Below are 18,945 nucleotides of genomic sequence, written 5' to 3'. Positions count from 1 at the left end.
GCTGAGGGCACTTGTTCACTCAGTAAATAATTGGAGAATGCTGCATTTTTTTTTTTTTGAACTTTGTTAAAACTGGCTCTGTGTGCCCCAAAGGAAGAATTTACTTTTTCTATTTTTTTTTTAATTTTTTTTTTGGAGATCTGTGAAATTCAGCATTTTACTAACTTTTGAGCTGGAGAGTTACAAATAGGTGCTGTAAAGTTCATTTTATAGAACACTGCAAGGAGTGTGAGATTTTGTTGAGGTTTTTTGTCAAGTGACAGTGAAGCTGATTTTGTTCCCCAGTTTGTTGTGCTCAAATTTGGGCTCTACTGAAGTTGCAGCCCTGTAATCTGACCCTGTGAGGTGCAAAAGTTGCATAAAACTCATGGAATAGTTTGGGTTGGAAAGGATCTTAAGGAACATTTAGTTCCAACCCCTTGCCATGGGCAGAGACACTTCCACTAGCCCAGCTTGCTCCAAACCATTTAATTATTAAGTTAAATTTTAATTTAAAATTTAAATACTATATTAGATTTTAATTTAAAAGGTAAACTTTAAGTTAATTTTTAAAATTTTAAATTAAACTCAGCATTTAAATTTTCCACTTAAACGTTTTTACACTTCAGTTCTTTACCATGTTTAAATTTTCAATTGTTTGAACTAACTTCAGTTCTTGTATTGTCAGTTCGTATTTCTGGAAGTTTGAAATTTGACAGGATGGACTTTTTTTGCTTTTCATTTTTAAGAAGTGCCTCAGATTATTTATGATAAATGTTTCTGTGGGGTCAGATGAACTCAGATGCAGTTGTAGTCATGATTCCTTGGTAGTGAGATCCTATAAAGACTGAATGGTTGTGCTCACTAAATATTATCCCAAATCAAATTTACTGCTTGTTAAATACAACAAAACCCTGCAGGAACAGGGATTCTCCTTCAGGTGGAAGAGACAATCATCATGAGAAACCAAAATGTTGATTTACACCTCATACAATTCTTTTTCCTTCAAATTCTAGGCAAATTGTATTTCTTTTCTGATGGAATTCTGTTCTGTGACCCCCACCACGGCAGCATTTCCATTTCCAAGAGCCACATGAGTTCCATTTCTCTCTATGATGGGGTGAGTATTTTGTCTCTTCTTTCTGTCACTAAGTTTACATCAGTTTTTAGCAGTGATTCTGAAAGTTTAGATTTCAGCTTCAGTTTGTCTGTCCAGCTGTAATAACTGATGCAAATCTCTGCAGTTTTGGTGCTGATTAACTGAAATTAATGAGCAAGGAGGAGAGAATTTTGTGTTGGAGTTGGTGTTAATAGTGTGAAAACTGCTTTTTATTAAAAGAAAAATTACAGAACAAGACATTCATCAAACATCTCCCTGTGTGAAGGGATAGAGAAGAGTTCAAGGTGTGGTGAAGGGTGTTTTGGAGGGTGAAATGCTACTTTTTATTAAAAATAAATTGGAATCTCTCAGTTGGGCACCAGGCTCAGTGGGAATTGAGAGGTTAATGATGACAACTCAGCTCTGTGCACCTCCAGGCAGGGACACTGGGTTTGACCATCACTTCTTCAGGCTGCAAAAGAGATTATTTGTGTTGGTTACTGTGTCCTAAACACTGGGGAAGAAAAAAAAAATCAGTTTCCTTTGGTTTCCCTTTTGTTCAAGTACAGTATTCCCCATTTGCCCAGTGGCCTCCTGCAGCATTGTGCTGGGTGATTTCATCACACAATACAGGAAAGCAGTAAAATACAATAAAAGTGTGTGATTCAATTGAGATGAAACCCCAGCAGCTCAGAGCCTCTTACCTTAGCTGCCTTTTCTTGGACATCACATTGATGTTTATGAAGCTATTTTAACACTGACCTTCCTTTGATTGTTTGTGTCAAGACACTCACTTTCATAAAAGTTGCTATTTCTGGGACCTGGCCATCATTCTTGAAATGATGCCAGATTTTTGTGTGAAGCTGAACCTTGACAGGGAGTGTATTATTGTTCTACTGACTTGGCAGAATATGAGGGTGGAGAGGTTTTCAAGTGTTAAGAAGTGACAGGAGAAGCAAGCAAAACTTTGGTTGCTCTTTCCAAAAGTTATTGGAGAAAGAGAAAGGAAAATTTAATGTTCTGATTAAAATAAAAAATACCAAGCCTTGAAGTGATGCAAAATGATTTTTTTTAGCAGCTTTAACATGATGCCTGTGAAATATTCTTTTTAACTTGAAAATATCTGTACTTGATGCTCCAGCACATGCTGTGAGGAACTGGGCACTGAGCTCTTGAAATCCTTGGATCTGCAGAGAGCAGGGGAGAACAAATATTACCAAGCAATATTTAGATTCCACAATGACATTAACATCTTGTCAAACTTGGAGCTGCCTCCTTCCAACCTCTTGTCCGTGGGGATTTTTGTTGCTGCTGCTGCTTTTCAGCTTTTTTCAATTTGTGGAGCCCAAAAATGTTTTCCAGGAGTTGATTTGTTGGACACTTCTCCTGCTGACAGCAGCATGGATGAGTTGGCCTTGGAGTCACTTCTCAGGAAATCTTGAAGTCATCCTGCAGAATCCAGGATCTGTGGATTCTGTTCCAAAAACCATTTGCTCTTAAAAGAAATTGTTCTCTCTGAGGAGAATATTTTTGTATGTTCTTCAGTGATCTCAGTGTCTTTGAGAGGATTATTTTTATAATTAATCCCTCAGTCAGCAAAGCAGAGAGATTCTGTTTGCAAATGTCTGAGTTGATACCAATTCTTATGTAACAGTTCCCCAACTTCAGCTTTTTCTTCTCAGCAATGAATACAAAAAGTTCTTTGCCCATTTCTGTTGAAAGTGAAGTGGATGCCATTAAAATTCTGATTTGAGCCCAAATAATTGAATTCTCATTTCCCAGAAATGTTTTCATGCTTCTGAATAGTTCTGATTTTCTAAATCTGGTGTGAAAAGGGTTACAAGTGACAGCTTGAGCAGAAAACACTTCAGCATCCTGTAGATCTGAATATAAAATCCTGTCCTGGATTCTAGAGTCATAGAGTGAGTCATGGACTTCCAGGAATGGGGAATCTCAAACAAACTGAAAAAAAAATAACCTGAGGAAAACAACTCAGTGTTTTCTAAGAACAAAAATGGAACCTTTTTATCAGGCATTTAATTCATTTTTCATCTGCTGTCTATGTTGGAGATGTGGGTGTGGACAAAGAGTTTGTTGTTTGAAGCAGTAGCAGAGGAAGGGTCTAGATTTTGGTGTGGACAAGAGAAAATATTAAAATTAGGACAAAAATTTAGTGCTTTGATCAGTCTCAGATTCTTTATTTTAAGCTTGTGATATCTCCAGTAGCTGCAGAATAGAAACTGAGAGAAAATGTTAATTTTAACTTACCCTGTTTCTTCCTTTTCCAGGATTCCAACAGCATTGTTGCTGCTCTCTTTATTGACTTCAAAAGTTCCCTGCTTCCTCATCTCCCCATTGAATTCCACACCCAGAACAACTTCCTGATGATTGCACTTTTCCCCAAAAGAAAGATTTATAAAGCTTTTTATTCACAGGTAAAGTAAAAAAAAAAATTTGGTTGGGGTGGGAGAGAAGCCACATAATTGCTCTGTGTGTTTAGGATGTGTGAGAAACTCGAATTTCTGTCTGAATTTCCAGTGATGGTGTTTAATGCTCCCCATGTGCTTTCACTTTGCCTTCTGAAGGCAGCAAGGGCTTTAAAAATCTCCTTTTCTGAGCTGCATTTCAATGTAGCTCTGGTGTCTTAATTTGCTGCAGGGATTGTATGGAGTGGCAGAGGTTCCATTGTGTGTTTTTGTGGTCAGACACATTTTGGATCAGTGCAGTTCAAGTTTTTAATCTCCCATATGGCATTGTATTATTCCCTAAAGTAGATTGGCTTCATGCATTGTGCATGCAGAGGCTTTTAATAAACCCAACTTTACAACAATAGTGCTTTTGAGGAAATGAGCCTGGAGATTTTAGGGCTTCTCAAGGGTTTTAGGATGTGCTCATCACACTGGGTTGGGAAAGACCACCTAGCTCAGTGAGCAGTCCCCACTGGACATGTTAATGGCACCATAAAATGTCTTCTCCTTTTATCTTAAGTGTTTAAATTCCTCCCACTGTTCCACTCTGTGAATGGTTGGCAATCTCTTGTTTGTTTGTATTTGAATTTTCAGCCTATTTTATTAATTCTGCTTTTATATCTGTTTTATTTTGCTTCTCTCTAGCAGAACACATCCTCGAGATACTCACAAATCTCAGACCTATTCTCTCTGCTTTATTTGGCCTAATAAAACAAAACCAGATTCTTTTCTCATCTATGCCTATAAAAAGTTCTTTTTTTTTTCTTCTGATATTTGTAATGCTTTTATTTTGATCTGTTTTTTGGCAAAGTGTGTGTAGTATCTGAGATGAGGGTGTTTGTTTCCCCTGGTACTTTTTCTCAGGGCTATTTATTCCTTTCCTCTTTTGAGTATTTTTTATTTTTTTGCTGAACATTTCCACACTGAGGTTCAGTTTGGGCAGTTTAAATTTCTCATCTGGCACCACACCAATTGCTTTTCTCAAGCAGATAAAACAAATCCTTTGTAACTCTTCAACAAATTGATTGTACCTGATTGTGTGAATAATTTAAATACATTTGTGTGCTTTGTCAGTATTTATCTTCAGGTGTGTGTTGATTTCCTCCAAAATTCTTTCTAAAAACCTGTGTTGTTCAGATTTTTAAACTCTTTTTAAACTTTCCTTAAGTTGTACTAAGATGTATTTCCACTTTTTAGCCTGACCTATGTTTTCCCTTTATCCCCCACCCTTTGACTCTTACAGAACACAATTTTCCCTTGACCATTCCTTTTTTCCATCCCTCCCAGGCATTCCTTGGAGTCCTTTCTGTGTGTTTTGAAGTGGTTGTTTCTTTAGTTGTGTGGATCCTTCTGCCTGAGCAACATTGCCTTTGTTAATATCAAAAGTATATTTTATTTTGATGGTTTTTATCTCCTGCCCTTGTGTTTGGGATGCTGAGTTTTTAATGGAAAGCAGTCGTGTCCCCCCCAGTTGTTTTGTCTTGCAGTTATTGTGAAAAATGACAATGGCTCTTGCCTTTACTTATGAAAAGAAGGGAAATTCCAAACACTGTCAGGACTTTGTGATTCATCTGAATCTGATTTCTAGGTTCCCAGTGCCATTCAGATTAATGTGTCTTGGCTGGAGCAGTTGGATGTGAGCCAAAACATTCCCTAGAGAAACGAAGAGTTTCCTTTTCTTTTGGGAGGGAACAGAGTTTTTCTTAAATTTGGAGTCATGAAAATCACAGCAGTGCTTCAAAGAGCAAAGAATGAATTCAGTTCCTGCTCTAGAGCACTTGGGCTATAAACAGCTACATTTTTATCAGGGAAAAATAATAAATAAATTCAATAAATTCCTAAAGAAAAGGTTGAAAAATGTGATTGGGGGATTTGGATTCTTGAATAGTTTGGGTTGGAAGGGACCTCAGGGATCATCTCATTCTGTCCCAGGGTTCACCTGGACACTTCTAGGCACAGCTTCCCTTGCAGCAAAAACTTTATTGTGCAATATTTAATGGCTTGTGAAAACCTGTCTTATTCTTTTAGGTGAGCAAAACCAATTCCTAAACAAATTCAGAGCAAAATTGGGAATATGATGACACTCGTGTATCTGGTTTATTCCAGGTTTTCTCTTCATGGCAAAGCCAGACAAACTCAGGATTATCTTTAAGGGTTGTCCAGGAGGAATTCCTGTCTGAGGAACAAAAGAAGATGTAAGTTCCTTAGAAAAATGCTGATTAATAATTAGGTTAATTATTACTACTAATTAAATTTTGATAATAAATAATTGCTGCATTCTTAGTGCAACACTGACTTTTTTTTTTTTTGGTACCATTTAGTGTGTAGCCATGTGGCTGAAAGAAGAGAATTTTTTAGGTTTCCTCTTTAATTGATTAATTAATTTCCTTCTTTTAGGCATTGCAGTGTTCAGAAGCTCTTCAATGCCTTGTCTTTTCCTTCTGGGGAAAGGTGCAGGGAGCTGAAACTGTCTGCTGCCATTCCAGAAATGGAGAGGTGAGAAATTCCTTTTGTGTTCAAGGGATTCATTCTGTCAGAAATGATACAAAAATGTTTTGGTAGATGTGATAGCCATCTAAAAATGTTTCTTAAATAATTCTGTCTTTGCACTAGGGTGTTTTTATTCTGAGATGAATTATTTCCTCTCTAGATTGACTTTTTAATACTCTTGTTTTAGTAATTTCCCAACTATTTATAGGGATGAAATCTTTTTGCTATCAATTGTTAATTTTATTTTTGGAAGGTTTATGCAGCACTTCACAGTCAGCAGTGTCAGCACCAAACCAGTGATGAGAGCACATCTTCCTGTCCTTCTCAAAGAGTCAGAAACCATTTCTGACAGCAAAGCAGAAGGTGATAAGGTAAGAAAACAACCCCACAATAATTCCTAACCCTCAGAAAGAATATTTGGAATATTCTGTCAGTGGTTCTGTTGTAATGTAATAAATTGCTCATCATGTTCAGCCTTGCTCTGCCTCCTCCTCCACTACCGCCAGATTTTTTAATTTTCCTGGTTATGTACTTAATTTTTTATCCATTTAAACAATCTTTTGGAAGTGCAAATGGCCTTTGAACCTGATGAGATAGAGGCAGAAAATGAGGTGTAGATCTTTTAGTGAATTGTTTTCTCTGATGTCCAGAGAGACTTTGCCCTAAAGCAGCAGCTTGTTTTTTATGAATTGCTGAATAATTTAACTGAATTGTTCTCTGGAACATAAAAATCCTTTAAATAGCATAGGGGTAGCACATGATATTTAACATTTGCTGATATTATCTGTCCAACATTCCTTTCTCTATAGGGGCAATAACAATTGTCCAGCTTAAGGCATGCTTTAAATAGCATTTTCAGAGAAAATATTTCCTTGGAGCTTCCCAGCTTTTGAAATCTGCTGAAAACAAAGCCAAAGCAGCAGGAATAGAATCTTTCCTTGGAATATTGCTGGGGTTTGGTTCAGAGCCCATTCTGCCAATTAATAAACCCTTAGGAACGTTTTAAAATCCGATTTTAAGTTTTGCTTTAACTATGGATTTTTTAAAAAAGAAAAATCAGTGTGAATCATGGAAAACAGCCTTGTTGGTGTCTGCACCAGTGGTTATTTTGTGTTTTCACCTCTCTTGTCCCCTGTTGTGTGTGGCAGGTGATCATCACCATCATCACTGGGCTGCCAGGATGCCGTTCCAGCGACCTCTGCTCTTTCCTTGTCACTTTTACCAAGGAGCACGGGAGGTTGGTGCAGCGTTTCTCACTCTGATCACCAAAAACCAGCTTGGCATGAAGGAAAAAAAATAATCCCTGTTTCATTTGGTGGTTTTTTTAACCTAATTTCAGACTGCCAGGTAGATTTGCCCTTAAATTTATATACATTCAGACAGAAAAACAGCACAGATTTCTTTGTTGCCTATTCCACGTGGTGAAGAGCTTCCATTTATTGATTTATTGTGATTCTAAAATGCCTTTTTTTTTTTAATTATTTTTTGAGGAAAGATTGTACTAACAGTCCTTGCCACAGCATTGTTTTCTATTTAACCTGATTTGAGGTACATTCAGGATATCTGTTGTATGGCAGTAAGATAAATCTGCTGTAAGAATTTGCCACTCTGGAAAATAATAAAAAACCCAATCTTATCCTTTTAATTCTTACAGCAAACACCTTAGAATTTAATCTTAGCCCCATTCTGCACTGTTTTTTTACTCTTAACTCAGTGTCTTGATTTTATCAAGTTGAATCAGAACAGTTTTGTGGTTCTGTTATAGGGCAGACACGTAAGGTGACTTTTGAAGGCTGTGTAATAACACATCTCATGTTTTCCTGCAAATGTCATTGTCACTTTCCATTTTTGCAGTGAAATATTTTCATGCCCAGAGTCTTGAATTGGATTTGTCTCATTTTTGTTTACTGCATTGCTGCCAGTGATCAGAATTACTCATGTGATGTACAGCTTTCAAAAAGCTGGTGAACGTTGTTTTATTGAAAAACAACATCAAACACCCACAAACCCCTTTGGCAGTCAAAAAATGTGCTTATGCTGGAAATGATAGAAAAAAAGAGGTTGATAAAATAGATTAAAAAAAAAAAAGAAAGCCAAATAAATTCCACTTCCCCACCAAGTGGAACGAGATCATGACGAGATGTGGAATCTTTGGGTTTGTCAAATTCTTTTTGGTTTGTTGGTTCAGAATGGAAAGGAAGCAGAGCTGTTTGTGTCCCAACTAATTAAGTGCTTTCCTATTTTTCTGTTTCAGGTGGGCTGTTTACAGGCAGACCATGGATAGCCCTGAGTGTTTCAGTGCCTCCCACTTCCAGCGTTTCCTGGCTGGGCTCCTGGAGGCTCAGCAGAACCTTGGGCTCCGTCAGGGCCCCCAAAATGGGAAGAGCAGGAGGCTCCTGGTGGTGCTGCAAGGGTAAAGCTGGAAACTCTTGGAATTGTTGTGTAGAATAAGGGCATTCTGGTGAACATGTGGGATGGAGGGACAGGACACAGGGAATGACTTCAAACTGAAAAAGGGGAGATTTGGTTGGGAAATTGGGAAACCCAGATTTTCTGGGGCTGCCCCTGGATCCCTGGGAGTGTCCAAGGCCAGCCTGGAGCAACCTGGGATAGTGGAAGATGTCCCTGGTGGTTGCAGAGGGTTGGACTAAGATGATCTTTAAAGGTCCCTTCCAACCCAAACAATTCTGGGGTTCTGTGACTCTGACTCCAGAACTGCCAGCAGAACTGAGACTGTGAAAAATCTCCAATTTCCTGGTAGAGGTGATACCAGAGTAAGGCTTAGTGACATGTTTTGGATAAATGCCATTTCCCTTGTGGGATAAAGGTGAAGACTGAGCCACCTCTGTTTGACATTTCCATCTCCAGTGTAGCATTTGAGAACCAGGATCATCTGCAGGATGTTTTTCACCTCTGCTTCTGAGTCATGAGGAGGTGACATAAACCAGTGTGAATGAGGCACTACCCTGACCTGGCTGCAACAATTTCCAGTTTTTTCCTTTTCACAAGGATATAGAAATGGAGCTCAGCATTTTCTTCATGATGCTCCATTCTGATAGTGCTAAAATCATTTTTTCCATGTTGCAGCCAGATTGATTTATTTTTTGTAATTAGCAGGGATGGTGCAAATCCAGAACTGATACTCTGGTAGAGCACTGGCTTCAGGAACAGATAATTGGAGGTGTTTAATTCTTTCTGGACAGTTGGACAGCTTTAGAGTAGCTGGAGTTCTCTAAATTTAGAGGAAAAGTTTGTAACTGGCTGAGAAGTAAATACCTAAAATTAAACCTCAGGTTCACCTAAGCATTGATGTCATACAGAGATAAAATACAACAGTGGTTAAATCCTGATAAAAAAATTGATGCATTAATGATAGAAACATGTTTGAATTGGGATGCTGCTAAGTGAGAGATGCTGTTATTTTATTCCCTTTTAAACTCCAATTGTGCTTAATTTGCTTGGCATTAGGCACAAAATATTTGTGTTGATGTGATGCTTTTTGTGCTTCCTGCAAGCTGAACTTTCCAGTTGTTCAGTGCAAAATCTGCACTGTTAATAATTTATTTTTAATGTAACTTCCAATCAGCTTGATTTGTCTGGATTTGCTTAATTTTTCTGGATTTGCCAAGTTCTGAGCTGCTTTCCATCCCTTTTGGGTGCTCTTTTATAAATCCAGTTTGTGTCCTTCTGGTTCTCTGAAGGCATTTTTCATTTTCTTGCAGCTACACTGATGTCATTGATGTTGTGCAAGCTCTGCAGACTCACCCTGACCCAGATGTGAAATCTTCTTTCATCATTGGAGCAGTCAACACCTGTGTGGAGCCTCTGAGCTGCTACATGGAGCACAGGTGTGCTTGGAAATAATTTTACAAGTTTAAGACCAGATATGTCTATTTTTGGTATCACTTTTTTAATAATTAGTGGTTTGTGGTGGTTAAAAGCCACTGAACTGATTTAAATACCAAAAAACTGTTTAATAATCCATCTTGGAGGAGCTTTTTGGTTTATCAGGATGGCACTTGGTTTCCAACTGGATATATAATTATATAGAATATCAATCAAAATTCAGCTCCTAGAAGAATAAACAAAAATTGTTTAAATACAAGTCTTCTGTTTAAAGGCTTTGTAACATTTGGTCAATCAATTGTCCTCTGAATAATTCTCTTTTTTGAATAATTTTGAATAATTTTCTGAATAATTTCTCTTTTTGTAAGTCAGACTTTGCATCTCACTTTGGGTTATCGATTCTACCACTGCTTTTGGATGTTTTAAAAAGACTTTGCAGGTTTAAAATCTGGAATTGAAGGGAAACAACCCCTTAAATGGGGAAGAGAATGACAAAGCACGGAAGCCAAAGCATTGCAAGTGTTAAAATCTGATATCCTGGGTTACTGCAGAGCCAGGGTGGGGAGGAAATGTTCTCAGAGCCAAGTCACTGACCTTTGGTTTCATAGTAAATGTGTGTGCTCCAGACTTCAACAAACATGGGAATCATTGCTCAGACCTACCTGTACCATTGTAACACTCCCATTTTTTAATTATGCCTTGCAGCTGATTTGCTAAAAGTAAGTTCCAGCAGTTAGAATTTTTTTGGAGTTGGTAGCACTGCTTCTGTTTGTGATCAAACTGTGCATCACAGCTTAGAGATGAACTGCCCAAGCAGTTTCTCCAAATGCATTCCTGCCATTTCCTGGCTGTTCTCAAACACTAACAACGTGCTGCTTGTGCTTTGTAGTCAATAAATAGACCTTACCTTGCTGCTGCTTCTTGTCTCTGTGACAAAGACACCAAATAAATACCAAAGAATATATAAAATATTGGTGAATTGATGCTGGAGTGCTGTTTAAACTTGTCCTTTCCATAATTACAGGAAGGACAAGTTCCATTTCTGTTGGATTTTTAACTTACTAACACATTACTAGTCATGGTACTGCAGCAGCCTGCAGTCCTGTAACACTCTTTGTCTCCTGAAATGCAGAAGCAATTGAAGGGAGAGGCTCAGCCTGTGCTGTAGATTATTTTTGTTTTGCTTTGGAGTTTGTTCTGATAAGAATTGACCAAGCAGCCACCTTGGCAAACCTTGCAGTTGGGAAGCTTTGGTGATTTCACTGGGAGAGGGGAGCAGAGTGGATTTTATGTGTGGCTTGGAACTTGCACTCAAGAAAATCAAACCCCTTTCCTGCCTCAGAGTTCATCAGTGTAGAGATCCAGCTCTTCCATGAGCATGGGATGGAGCTTTTCCCCATTCTGAATTAACAGACCAGGGCAGGGGAGAGGGAATTGAAAGGAACAGGTAAAATACTCTCTGAAAGTTTAAAAAAAAAATAATAAAATAATTCACTTGTCTGACACAGCAGCAGAAATTGTTATTCTGTACATCCAGTCTTTCTGTGGAAAACTCCCACTCTTTAAAAGGCACAATTCTTTAGGGCAAACTTTAAATTCCTATTGTTGAAATAAGAATTCAAATAACATTGAAGCATTTCTAACTCCTTAGAATACAGAATAAATTGCATGGTGGGAATTAGCTCTTAAATCTGTTGGAGAATTAAAACCATCTCCAAAAGTGATTTTTGGGGGAAAAGTCCTAAAAGACATAACCTGTGAGGATGTTGTAATTTTATGGATTGAGGGAAAGAAGCATGAAAATGGTTTGGTTCATGAGACTCTGTCAGCATCCAAGTGAATGTAAATGTTTTAATTAAATAATAATATCCATTCTTGATATGTGAACTTTCTGGTTTTTTAGGCTTCTTTTTCCCAAGTTCTTGGACCAGTGTTCACAAGGTATGTGTCACTTTTCCTGACTTTGAGCTCTGCAGAACAATAACTCAGCCATGTGGCCAAATAAATACCTGTATTTATAATTTTTCTGCTATTATTACACATAACCATGATAAACTCTTGGAGGTAAGAACAACCAATCTCTTGTCAAACATCATAGGCAGGAAAGGAAAAAATTCTGGAGCATGATCCACTTGGAAATCCTCATCTGCAGGATGAGGTTGGATTTCTTTTGTTTATTTATTTTCATATTTAAATGCAATTGTAGGAAAATCAGAGTGCTCTTCTTGTAGCTTCTTAAACTGGCTGCCAGAGTGGTGCCATCTCTTTTTTATGTGTGAAGAGAACCCAAAATAATGAAGTTGTGAACAAACTGGACAGAAAATGGGTGCTGTTATATAATCAGTATTTTATTTAGAGAAAAAATGTTGGGAAACTATTGTGTACAGCCACAGGTAAATTTTAAGAGAGCAGTAGAATGTTATGAGTATAAAGAATTATTAATAACTACAGAGAAGTTGAAATGCAAAAATCCCATTTAGGAATTAATTACACTTTGGATTTTTACCTTCTCCTCACAACTATCTGCCAAATGTGGGAGTGAGTTGGGTTTGCCTTTTGCTCTGTAGCAAAGGTATCAATGTCACATTTTCCAAAATTTCTGTTTGGAGAGCCCCAAGACTCACAGAGACAGAGACAAAGCCTTGAGCAGAATGACCAACATGAGTACCCTGTGCATACTTGCTTAAACTTCTCCAAAAAATCCTGCCACCATCACTGTGCTGTAATTCCCTTCTGTCTCTATTTTTTTTTTCTTCTGTCTTTCTTTCCTTTTTTCTTTCTTGCACAGAAGCTGTAAGATGATACCTTCCCAGTCTAAGGGCACCCTGGCATTCCTTGTGAAACAATTCCATATAGAACACAAATTAAGACATCACCATTGTTAAATATTCCCATTGTAAGCTTGGGAGCATTATTTTCATACAGCATATGTATTTTTAATCCATCCCTCCTGTTCCTTTCCTGCTCCCATTGAACATGCTATTCCCCAGGCTGCAAGGGTTCTTTTCTTTAGAGGAGTGTATAAATAAAGATTTAAACAAAACTGGGTGGTCTTCAAAATGCATCTCTTAGAAACAGAGATGGCAGTGGCAGTTTAAATAGAAAAGGTTGAATTTGTTCATTATTGAAGCTGTGGAGGCACCTTCCAGTTGTCAGGAATTTGTTTTGCTGTTGGATGAAACTCCTTGTCCATCAATTTGGAGGCATGAACTGCTGCCTGTGACCCCAACACCTCCAGACTGCTGGCCTGGAATATTCCAGGGGTGGAATTTTTATCTTTATCATGGCATGAGTATTTTATTCATATTTTTACCCTAATTTCGTCATTAATATCCCCAAACTTGATATCATTTCAAACCTGCATGTGGCTTAAATTTCAAAGGGTGCTTGCTGTTCTCCTTCCCTTTTCCCTTTCCTCCAAGAGCAAGTGAGTATTGGAGAAGAAATGGATGTTCCTGAAATTGGAGTGAAAACTTCTGTGCAAGGTTAAGAGAAAAGAGAAGTACAATGATGGAGATTTGTGCTGTCAATAAAATTCTGCCTTGGAAGGGTCAGTGATGCAAAGAGCAGTTGTGGTGTGGTGGAAATGCTCCAGAAATATTTGGTGCAAGAATTTGTGTGTAAAGCAGGTTTTGCATGGATTAGTGTGGTTTAGGACTTGTGTAAAGAGCAGGAATTACAGTAATTTCACCATTATAAGCTGCACCATTTTGACTAAAATTTTGGTCCAAACCCAAAGTGCAGCTTATAATCAGGTGTGGCTGATATATGGACAAAGAATGAAAAGTTGCTGTTTTAGTTTGGAGGACAGGTGTCTGCTGAGAAAGGCAGGAGCTTCTCTTTGAAATGGAGAATGTAAACCCCCTCCCTCCAAATTATTATAATTGTGAAATCAAGGGGCTCTCAGGCAAAGATATGGGAATAGGAATAACAGTTCTTTACTAGGGAAATTAAAATAGAAATACAGAAAAACATCAGGAAAAATCCAGGAGGAATTTGTCATAAAACCCCATAAAAATCCCTCAATATTTGCATCAAGAAATGTAAAAATCTCCCAGAAATCACAGGAGAAATGGTCAGAAAAGTCCTGAAATTGGCACTAAAGAACCAAAAATCCCAAGGATTGATTTTAGTCTCTTTCTGCATGTTCAATTCACCATCAGACTTTACACCTTAGTGTTCTGGTTTTTTAAAATTAGTCTTGCATAAATTGATTCTTGTATGGATTTGTTATTTTCATTAATTGATTCTATGGACTGAGTCTAAATTCTGTTAGATGGAAGATTTTCTACTTTTTTTTTTTGTAGTAGATTTTTTTTATTCCTGTATGGATTTGTTATTTTCATTAATTGATTTTATGGACTGAGTCTAAATTTATTCTGGTAGAGGAAAGATTCTCTGCTTGTTTTCTTTTTTGTAGTACATTTTCCTGATTTTTGTATAGATTTGTTATTTTCATTAATTGACTCTATGGATTGAGTCTTAAATCAGTTCTGTTAGATGAAAGATTCTCTGCTTTTTTTTAGTAGATCTTCTTGATTCTTGTATGGATTTGTTATTTTCATTAATTGATTCTATGGATTGAATCTAAATTCTGTTAGATGGAAGATTCTCTGCTTGTTTTTTGTAATAGATTTTCTTGATTCTAGTATAGAGTTGTTATTTTCATTAATTGATTCTATGGATTGAATCTAAATTGATTCTGTTAGATTCTCTGCTTGACTTTTTTATTGATTTTTGTATGGATTTGCTATTTTCATTAATTAATTCTATGGATTGAGTCTAAATTCTGTTAGATGGAAGATTTTCTGTTTGTTTTCTTTTTGTTGTTGTTGTAGATCTTGATTCTTGTATGGATTTGCTATTTTCATTAATTGACTCTATGGATTGACTCTAAATTGATTCTGCTAGATGAAAGATTCTCTGCTTGGTTTTTTTGGTAGTAGATCTTGATCCTGGTATGGATTTGTTTTCATTAATTGATTCTATGGATTGACTCTAAATTGATTCTGTTAGATTCTCTGCTTGACTTTTTTTATTGTAGATTTTCTTTTTATCTTTATTAAAACAACGCAGTGAGAGGGAATGAAAACAAGAATGGTTGGAACATCCCTGAATGGTTGATAAATCACTTTTACATACCTGAACTGAGTAAATCCCCCCTGATTTCTTTCCCCAGGACTGGTGAGCAATGTGGTTTTCACAAGCCATGCCACAGAGCAGAGGCACCCACTCCTCGTGCAGCTGCAGAGCCTGATCAGAGCTGCAAACCCTGGAGTCTCCTTTGTGCTGGCAGAAAATGGAATTGTAACGAGGTAACTTCCAGCAGGATTTATGGCTCTTGGCACACTCAGAAACTTCTCCTCTCTTGTTTTTACTCTGGTGATTTATAGGAAGGAAATGCAGATTTTTTTCTTAATTGCTTCTCGTGCAAAAGGGATTTTCCCTTTACATTTATGGGCATATAAATGCAGGGATAAGGAAATGTGTTTTGTTTGCAGAGTGTGATTGATGTTACTGTTACTGCCACACTAAAGGAATAGTGCTCTTAATTTTACTGTCACTAGCACATTATGTTTTATGTAAGTAGATAGTGGCCATTTTATTTAACTTAGGAAATAAAAAATCTTCATTTTTATCTCTTTACAGGAACGAGGATATTGAATTAATTCTCTCAGAAAGCAGTTTTTCAAATCCTCAGATGATGAGAGCTCGATATTTAATGTACCCTGGCTGGCAAGTATCTAGACTGAGAAGTATTAAAACTATTTTTCTAATTAACTTGAAGATTAAAACGTTTCACTAACTTCATTTATATTTTTTTTTTTCCCTAAGACTACTCATTTGGAACAGGCAGCAGCTTTGTAAATCATTTTTAAGAGAGCTGATGATTATTCTTAGTGGATACAAGATTGCTCCCCTTTCATGGGGGAAAAAAATCTCCTTTCTGGCCACCATTTAAATCAATGGCAAGATGACTGTTGCTTTGCAGAAGAATGGGCAAGAACCCTGTGGGAATAAACTGGGAAGGATTGGGATGGGTGAGGTCAATAATGACTGGAGTAATTTCATCCTGACAGCTATTCAGCATTACTGGAATGAACTTGCTCTGTCAGTCTGGCCATTAGCAGAACAATTCTTCACAAAACCCAGGAACCTCAGTGACAGCCTTGGCACAGCTCAGGCACAAACCCACGTGGCACCAAGGGAGTTTTCTCCTCACACATCTTGTTGCAGTTATCTGTGCTGCACCTTTTTGGCAGAAATCTGCAGCTTTCAGCCATCAGAACTCCTGGCTGAAAACATCATTTATTTATCATACCTTTATATCTCTTTATTCAGAAATTTGGTTCTGAATTGGGTGTGAGTAGCCAGTAAAGCTACTGGAGTGAACCAGCACAAGGCTTTTGAGGATATTGAATTAACATCATCAGAGCTGCTTGTGGATTGCATGGAGCCTAAGAGAGGGAGCAGGAAAAGAAAGTATTTCAAACTTTTGGGCAGCTGTTAATCTGTTTGATGACAGTATGCAAGAATTGGATCTGGATAGGGTGGAATAGAAAAAGAGCAGCAGGAAGAGCATTAAAAGCATCCTGAGATATCTGACTGCAGCCTTGCAGTACCTAAGGAAGGTTCATATAAAAGTTGTAGAATGAATTGTGGTGACAGGACAAGGGAGAGAAGGGTTTTAAGCTAAAATAAGAGAGATTTAGATTAGATGTTAAAGAAAATTCTTTCCTGTGAGGGTGAGGAGGCCCAGATTTGCTGTGACTGTCCCTGGATCCCTGGAAGTGTCCAAGGCCAGGCTGGGCAGGGCTTGGAGCACCTTGGGAATAGTGGAAGGTGTCCCTACCCATGGCAGGGGTGGAATGAGATGATTTTTAAGGTCCCTTCTGACTCAAACCAATTCCTGACTCCATGAAAAAGAATCCTGAGTGCTTTGACCAACCCAATGCTGTTGGCAGCACATCTTCATGGAGGAGAAAACTGTATTTGCCCTCCTCTCCTGTGTGCTGAAGGAGCAGAGGCTGCTGTGATTTCTGTCTGTTGAAGGTGTTTGTTTTATCCCCAGGTATGAGGGTCAGTATGGGGCTGGGCCTGTGTTCCCTCCCATGGTTCAGATCTGTGTGTGGTTCAGTCGCCCTCTGGAGAAAACAAGATTTGTCACCAAGTGCAAAGGTACCAGTGAACTTTGCCTGACTTGATAGAAATCCAAGTTTGGGATGGTGAGGGATAGAGGGGAAGGAAACCACTGCTGAAGTTCACTTTTAATTGAAAACTCAGCTTTCCTTCCTAAAAGTACAGTAAATTCTGTTCCTTAGTGTCTGCTCTGGAAAATTGTCCCATGATTTTAGTTCAGATGAAAAGCTGATTGAATTTTTGGTTTCTATGACTGAGACAACTTCCTCTGTTTGCTTTTTATTTTATGTTTCATTATATTTATGTCTCATTGTGTTTCAACACAACATTGTAGTGTTGAAAATACATTTCTCTAAGTGACCATCAGCTTCTATTTTTTATGCCAAGTAATTCTTTGCAGCTACTAGAAAACAGGCTCAGCTTTAGAACAGATACATTATCAAGCCTCTCCTTCTCTCCTTTGCCAAGTAGTGTTAAAGAAGAGAGTTTTACCTCCCACACACACTGTGAGAGTTCCTTATGCCAAACAGATTTTATTTCCCAAACTCCCTGGCAAAGAATGAGAGAATAAATGTTCCTTAGTGGGACTCCAAGGGGCATGGCAGCTTTTCCTTTGGAAGCACTGGGATGTGGATTAGAGATCTGTTGCACAGGTTTTACCAGAAGCTCCACCAAGGAGAAGAAAAATAAAGTTGAGATAATCTGTTTGTCTTGTGTTTCAAACAGCAATTAAGTCGTTGCTCAAGCCCAGTCCATTTTCTGGAAACATTTATCACATCATGGGCAAAGTGAAGTTTTCAGGTAAGGGCAAATTACTCCTGAGGTGTTGTGATCACACTGCATGTTGTGGGTATTTTAAAAAAATATTTCTGTCCTGGATGCTGTCTGCACCAATGTTATCTTAGATTAGATTAGCAATTATCAGGCCCTTCCTTCTTTCTTCTCCTTGTTAGATGCTGATAAAGTCATTGAAGTCTGTCACAACACAGCAGCAAATTCCCTGAGCCTGGTGCCTGTCCCAGAGGGGCCAGCTCCTCCTGAGTGCAGAAATGATCCCAGAGACTGCAGCAGTCAGCAGGAATATTTCCTTGTGTTCATTGGCTGCTCCCTGAAGGAAGAGGATATCAAAGATTGGCTCAGAGAAACTGCAAAGCAGGTTTGTGAGCAGGTTTCCTTTTGTTCACTGCTTGGCATTTCTTAACAAGCAAAGGAAGAATCCAAGTGTCTCTGGGAAAACATTTGGGTTGCTTAATTAATCTCTTTTTTTTTTTCCTACCAAGGTATTGACATTCTAGAGTGCAAATGGATTTCAGGAAGGGGACTAAGAGTTTACAAATGTGTGTTGTAATCTCTGTATTGTTTTAGTGCTTGCTACAGCTTATTCATGGATTGATCTGCTCTTGAATGCTTGAGCAAATGGATTATGTCCAGGATAAACACAGGATGATTTAGCTGAGCTCTGATTGCCAAGGGCTGAAGTGTGCTATGAAATAAATCTTCTTCAAATACCTGAATGCTGGCAAAGCTGAACATTTGTTTTGATTCACTAAATTAAACCTCCTTGGAAGTAATCCACTGAAATGGAGGGGGAGAGTCCTGTTCATTTTGTCATCCTTAATTAGTCAAGTGTATTTCTGCATGGCTGCTGCATCCATGCAATAAGGAGCAGGGAACAGGGAATGTGGCTGGTGCAGGAAGCTCAGGAGGCAGAATTTGCACAGAGGGATTGCCACAGCTGACTGATAAAATCACAGATCCATAAAATCCTGGAATGGTTTGGGACCTTAAATCCCATCCAGTTCCACCCCTCTGCCATCAGCACCTTCCACTACCCCAGATTGTTCCAAACCCTGTCCAGCCTGGCCTTGGACACTTCAGGCTGGGGCAGCCTGTGGAATTTTTTGGAACATCTGTAAATTAAAA

At 38.2% G+C, this 18,945-nt stretch overlaps 1 protein-coding gene across 1 annotated transcript in view; it reads left to right on the top strand.

The window, feature by feature from the left end:
* The window catches only part of DNAAF9 (dynein axonemal assembly factor 9), a 63,866-nt gene that overhangs the window by 36,613 nt on the left and 8,308 nt on the right, over positions 1–18,945 (top strand). The window contains exons 21-34 of the mRNA XM_033059384.1: positions 996–1,099; positions 3,367–3,513; positions 5,653–5,741; positions 5,944–6,042; positions 6,290–6,407; positions 7,185–7,273; positions 8,291–8,449; positions 9,759–9,884; positions 11,786–11,823; positions 15,062–15,197; positions 15,532–15,618; positions 16,955–17,061; positions 17,749–17,823; positions 17,976–18,178. Of these exons, the coding sequence (XP_032915275.1) occupies positions 996–1,099; positions 3,367–3,513; positions 5,653–5,741; positions 5,944–6,042; positions 6,290–6,407; positions 7,185–7,273; positions 8,291–8,449; positions 9,759–9,884; positions 11,786–11,823; positions 15,062–15,197; positions 15,532–15,618; positions 16,955–17,061; positions 17,749–17,823; positions 17,976–18,178 (1,577 nt within the window). The remainder of the gene's footprint in view (positions 1–995; positions 1,100–3,366; positions 3,514–5,652; positions 5,742–5,943; positions 6,043–6,289; positions 6,408–7,184; positions 7,274–8,290; positions 8,450–9,758; positions 9,885–11,785; positions 11,824–15,061; positions 15,198–15,531; positions 15,619–16,954; positions 17,062–17,748; positions 17,824–17,975; positions 18,179–18,945) is intronic.

The sequence above is a fragment of the Catharus ustulatus genome, chromosome 5 (assembly GCF_009819885.2).
Source record: "Catharus ustulatus isolate bCatUst1 chromosome 5, bCatUst1.pri.v2, whole genome shotgun sequence".
NCBI classification, from domain to species: Eukaryota; Metazoa; Chordata; class Aves; order Passeriformes; family Turdidae; genus Catharus; species Catharus ustulatus.
The sequence above is the reverse complement of the archived record's forward strand: the minus strand, read 5'-3'. Positions and strand labels throughout refer to the sequence as shown.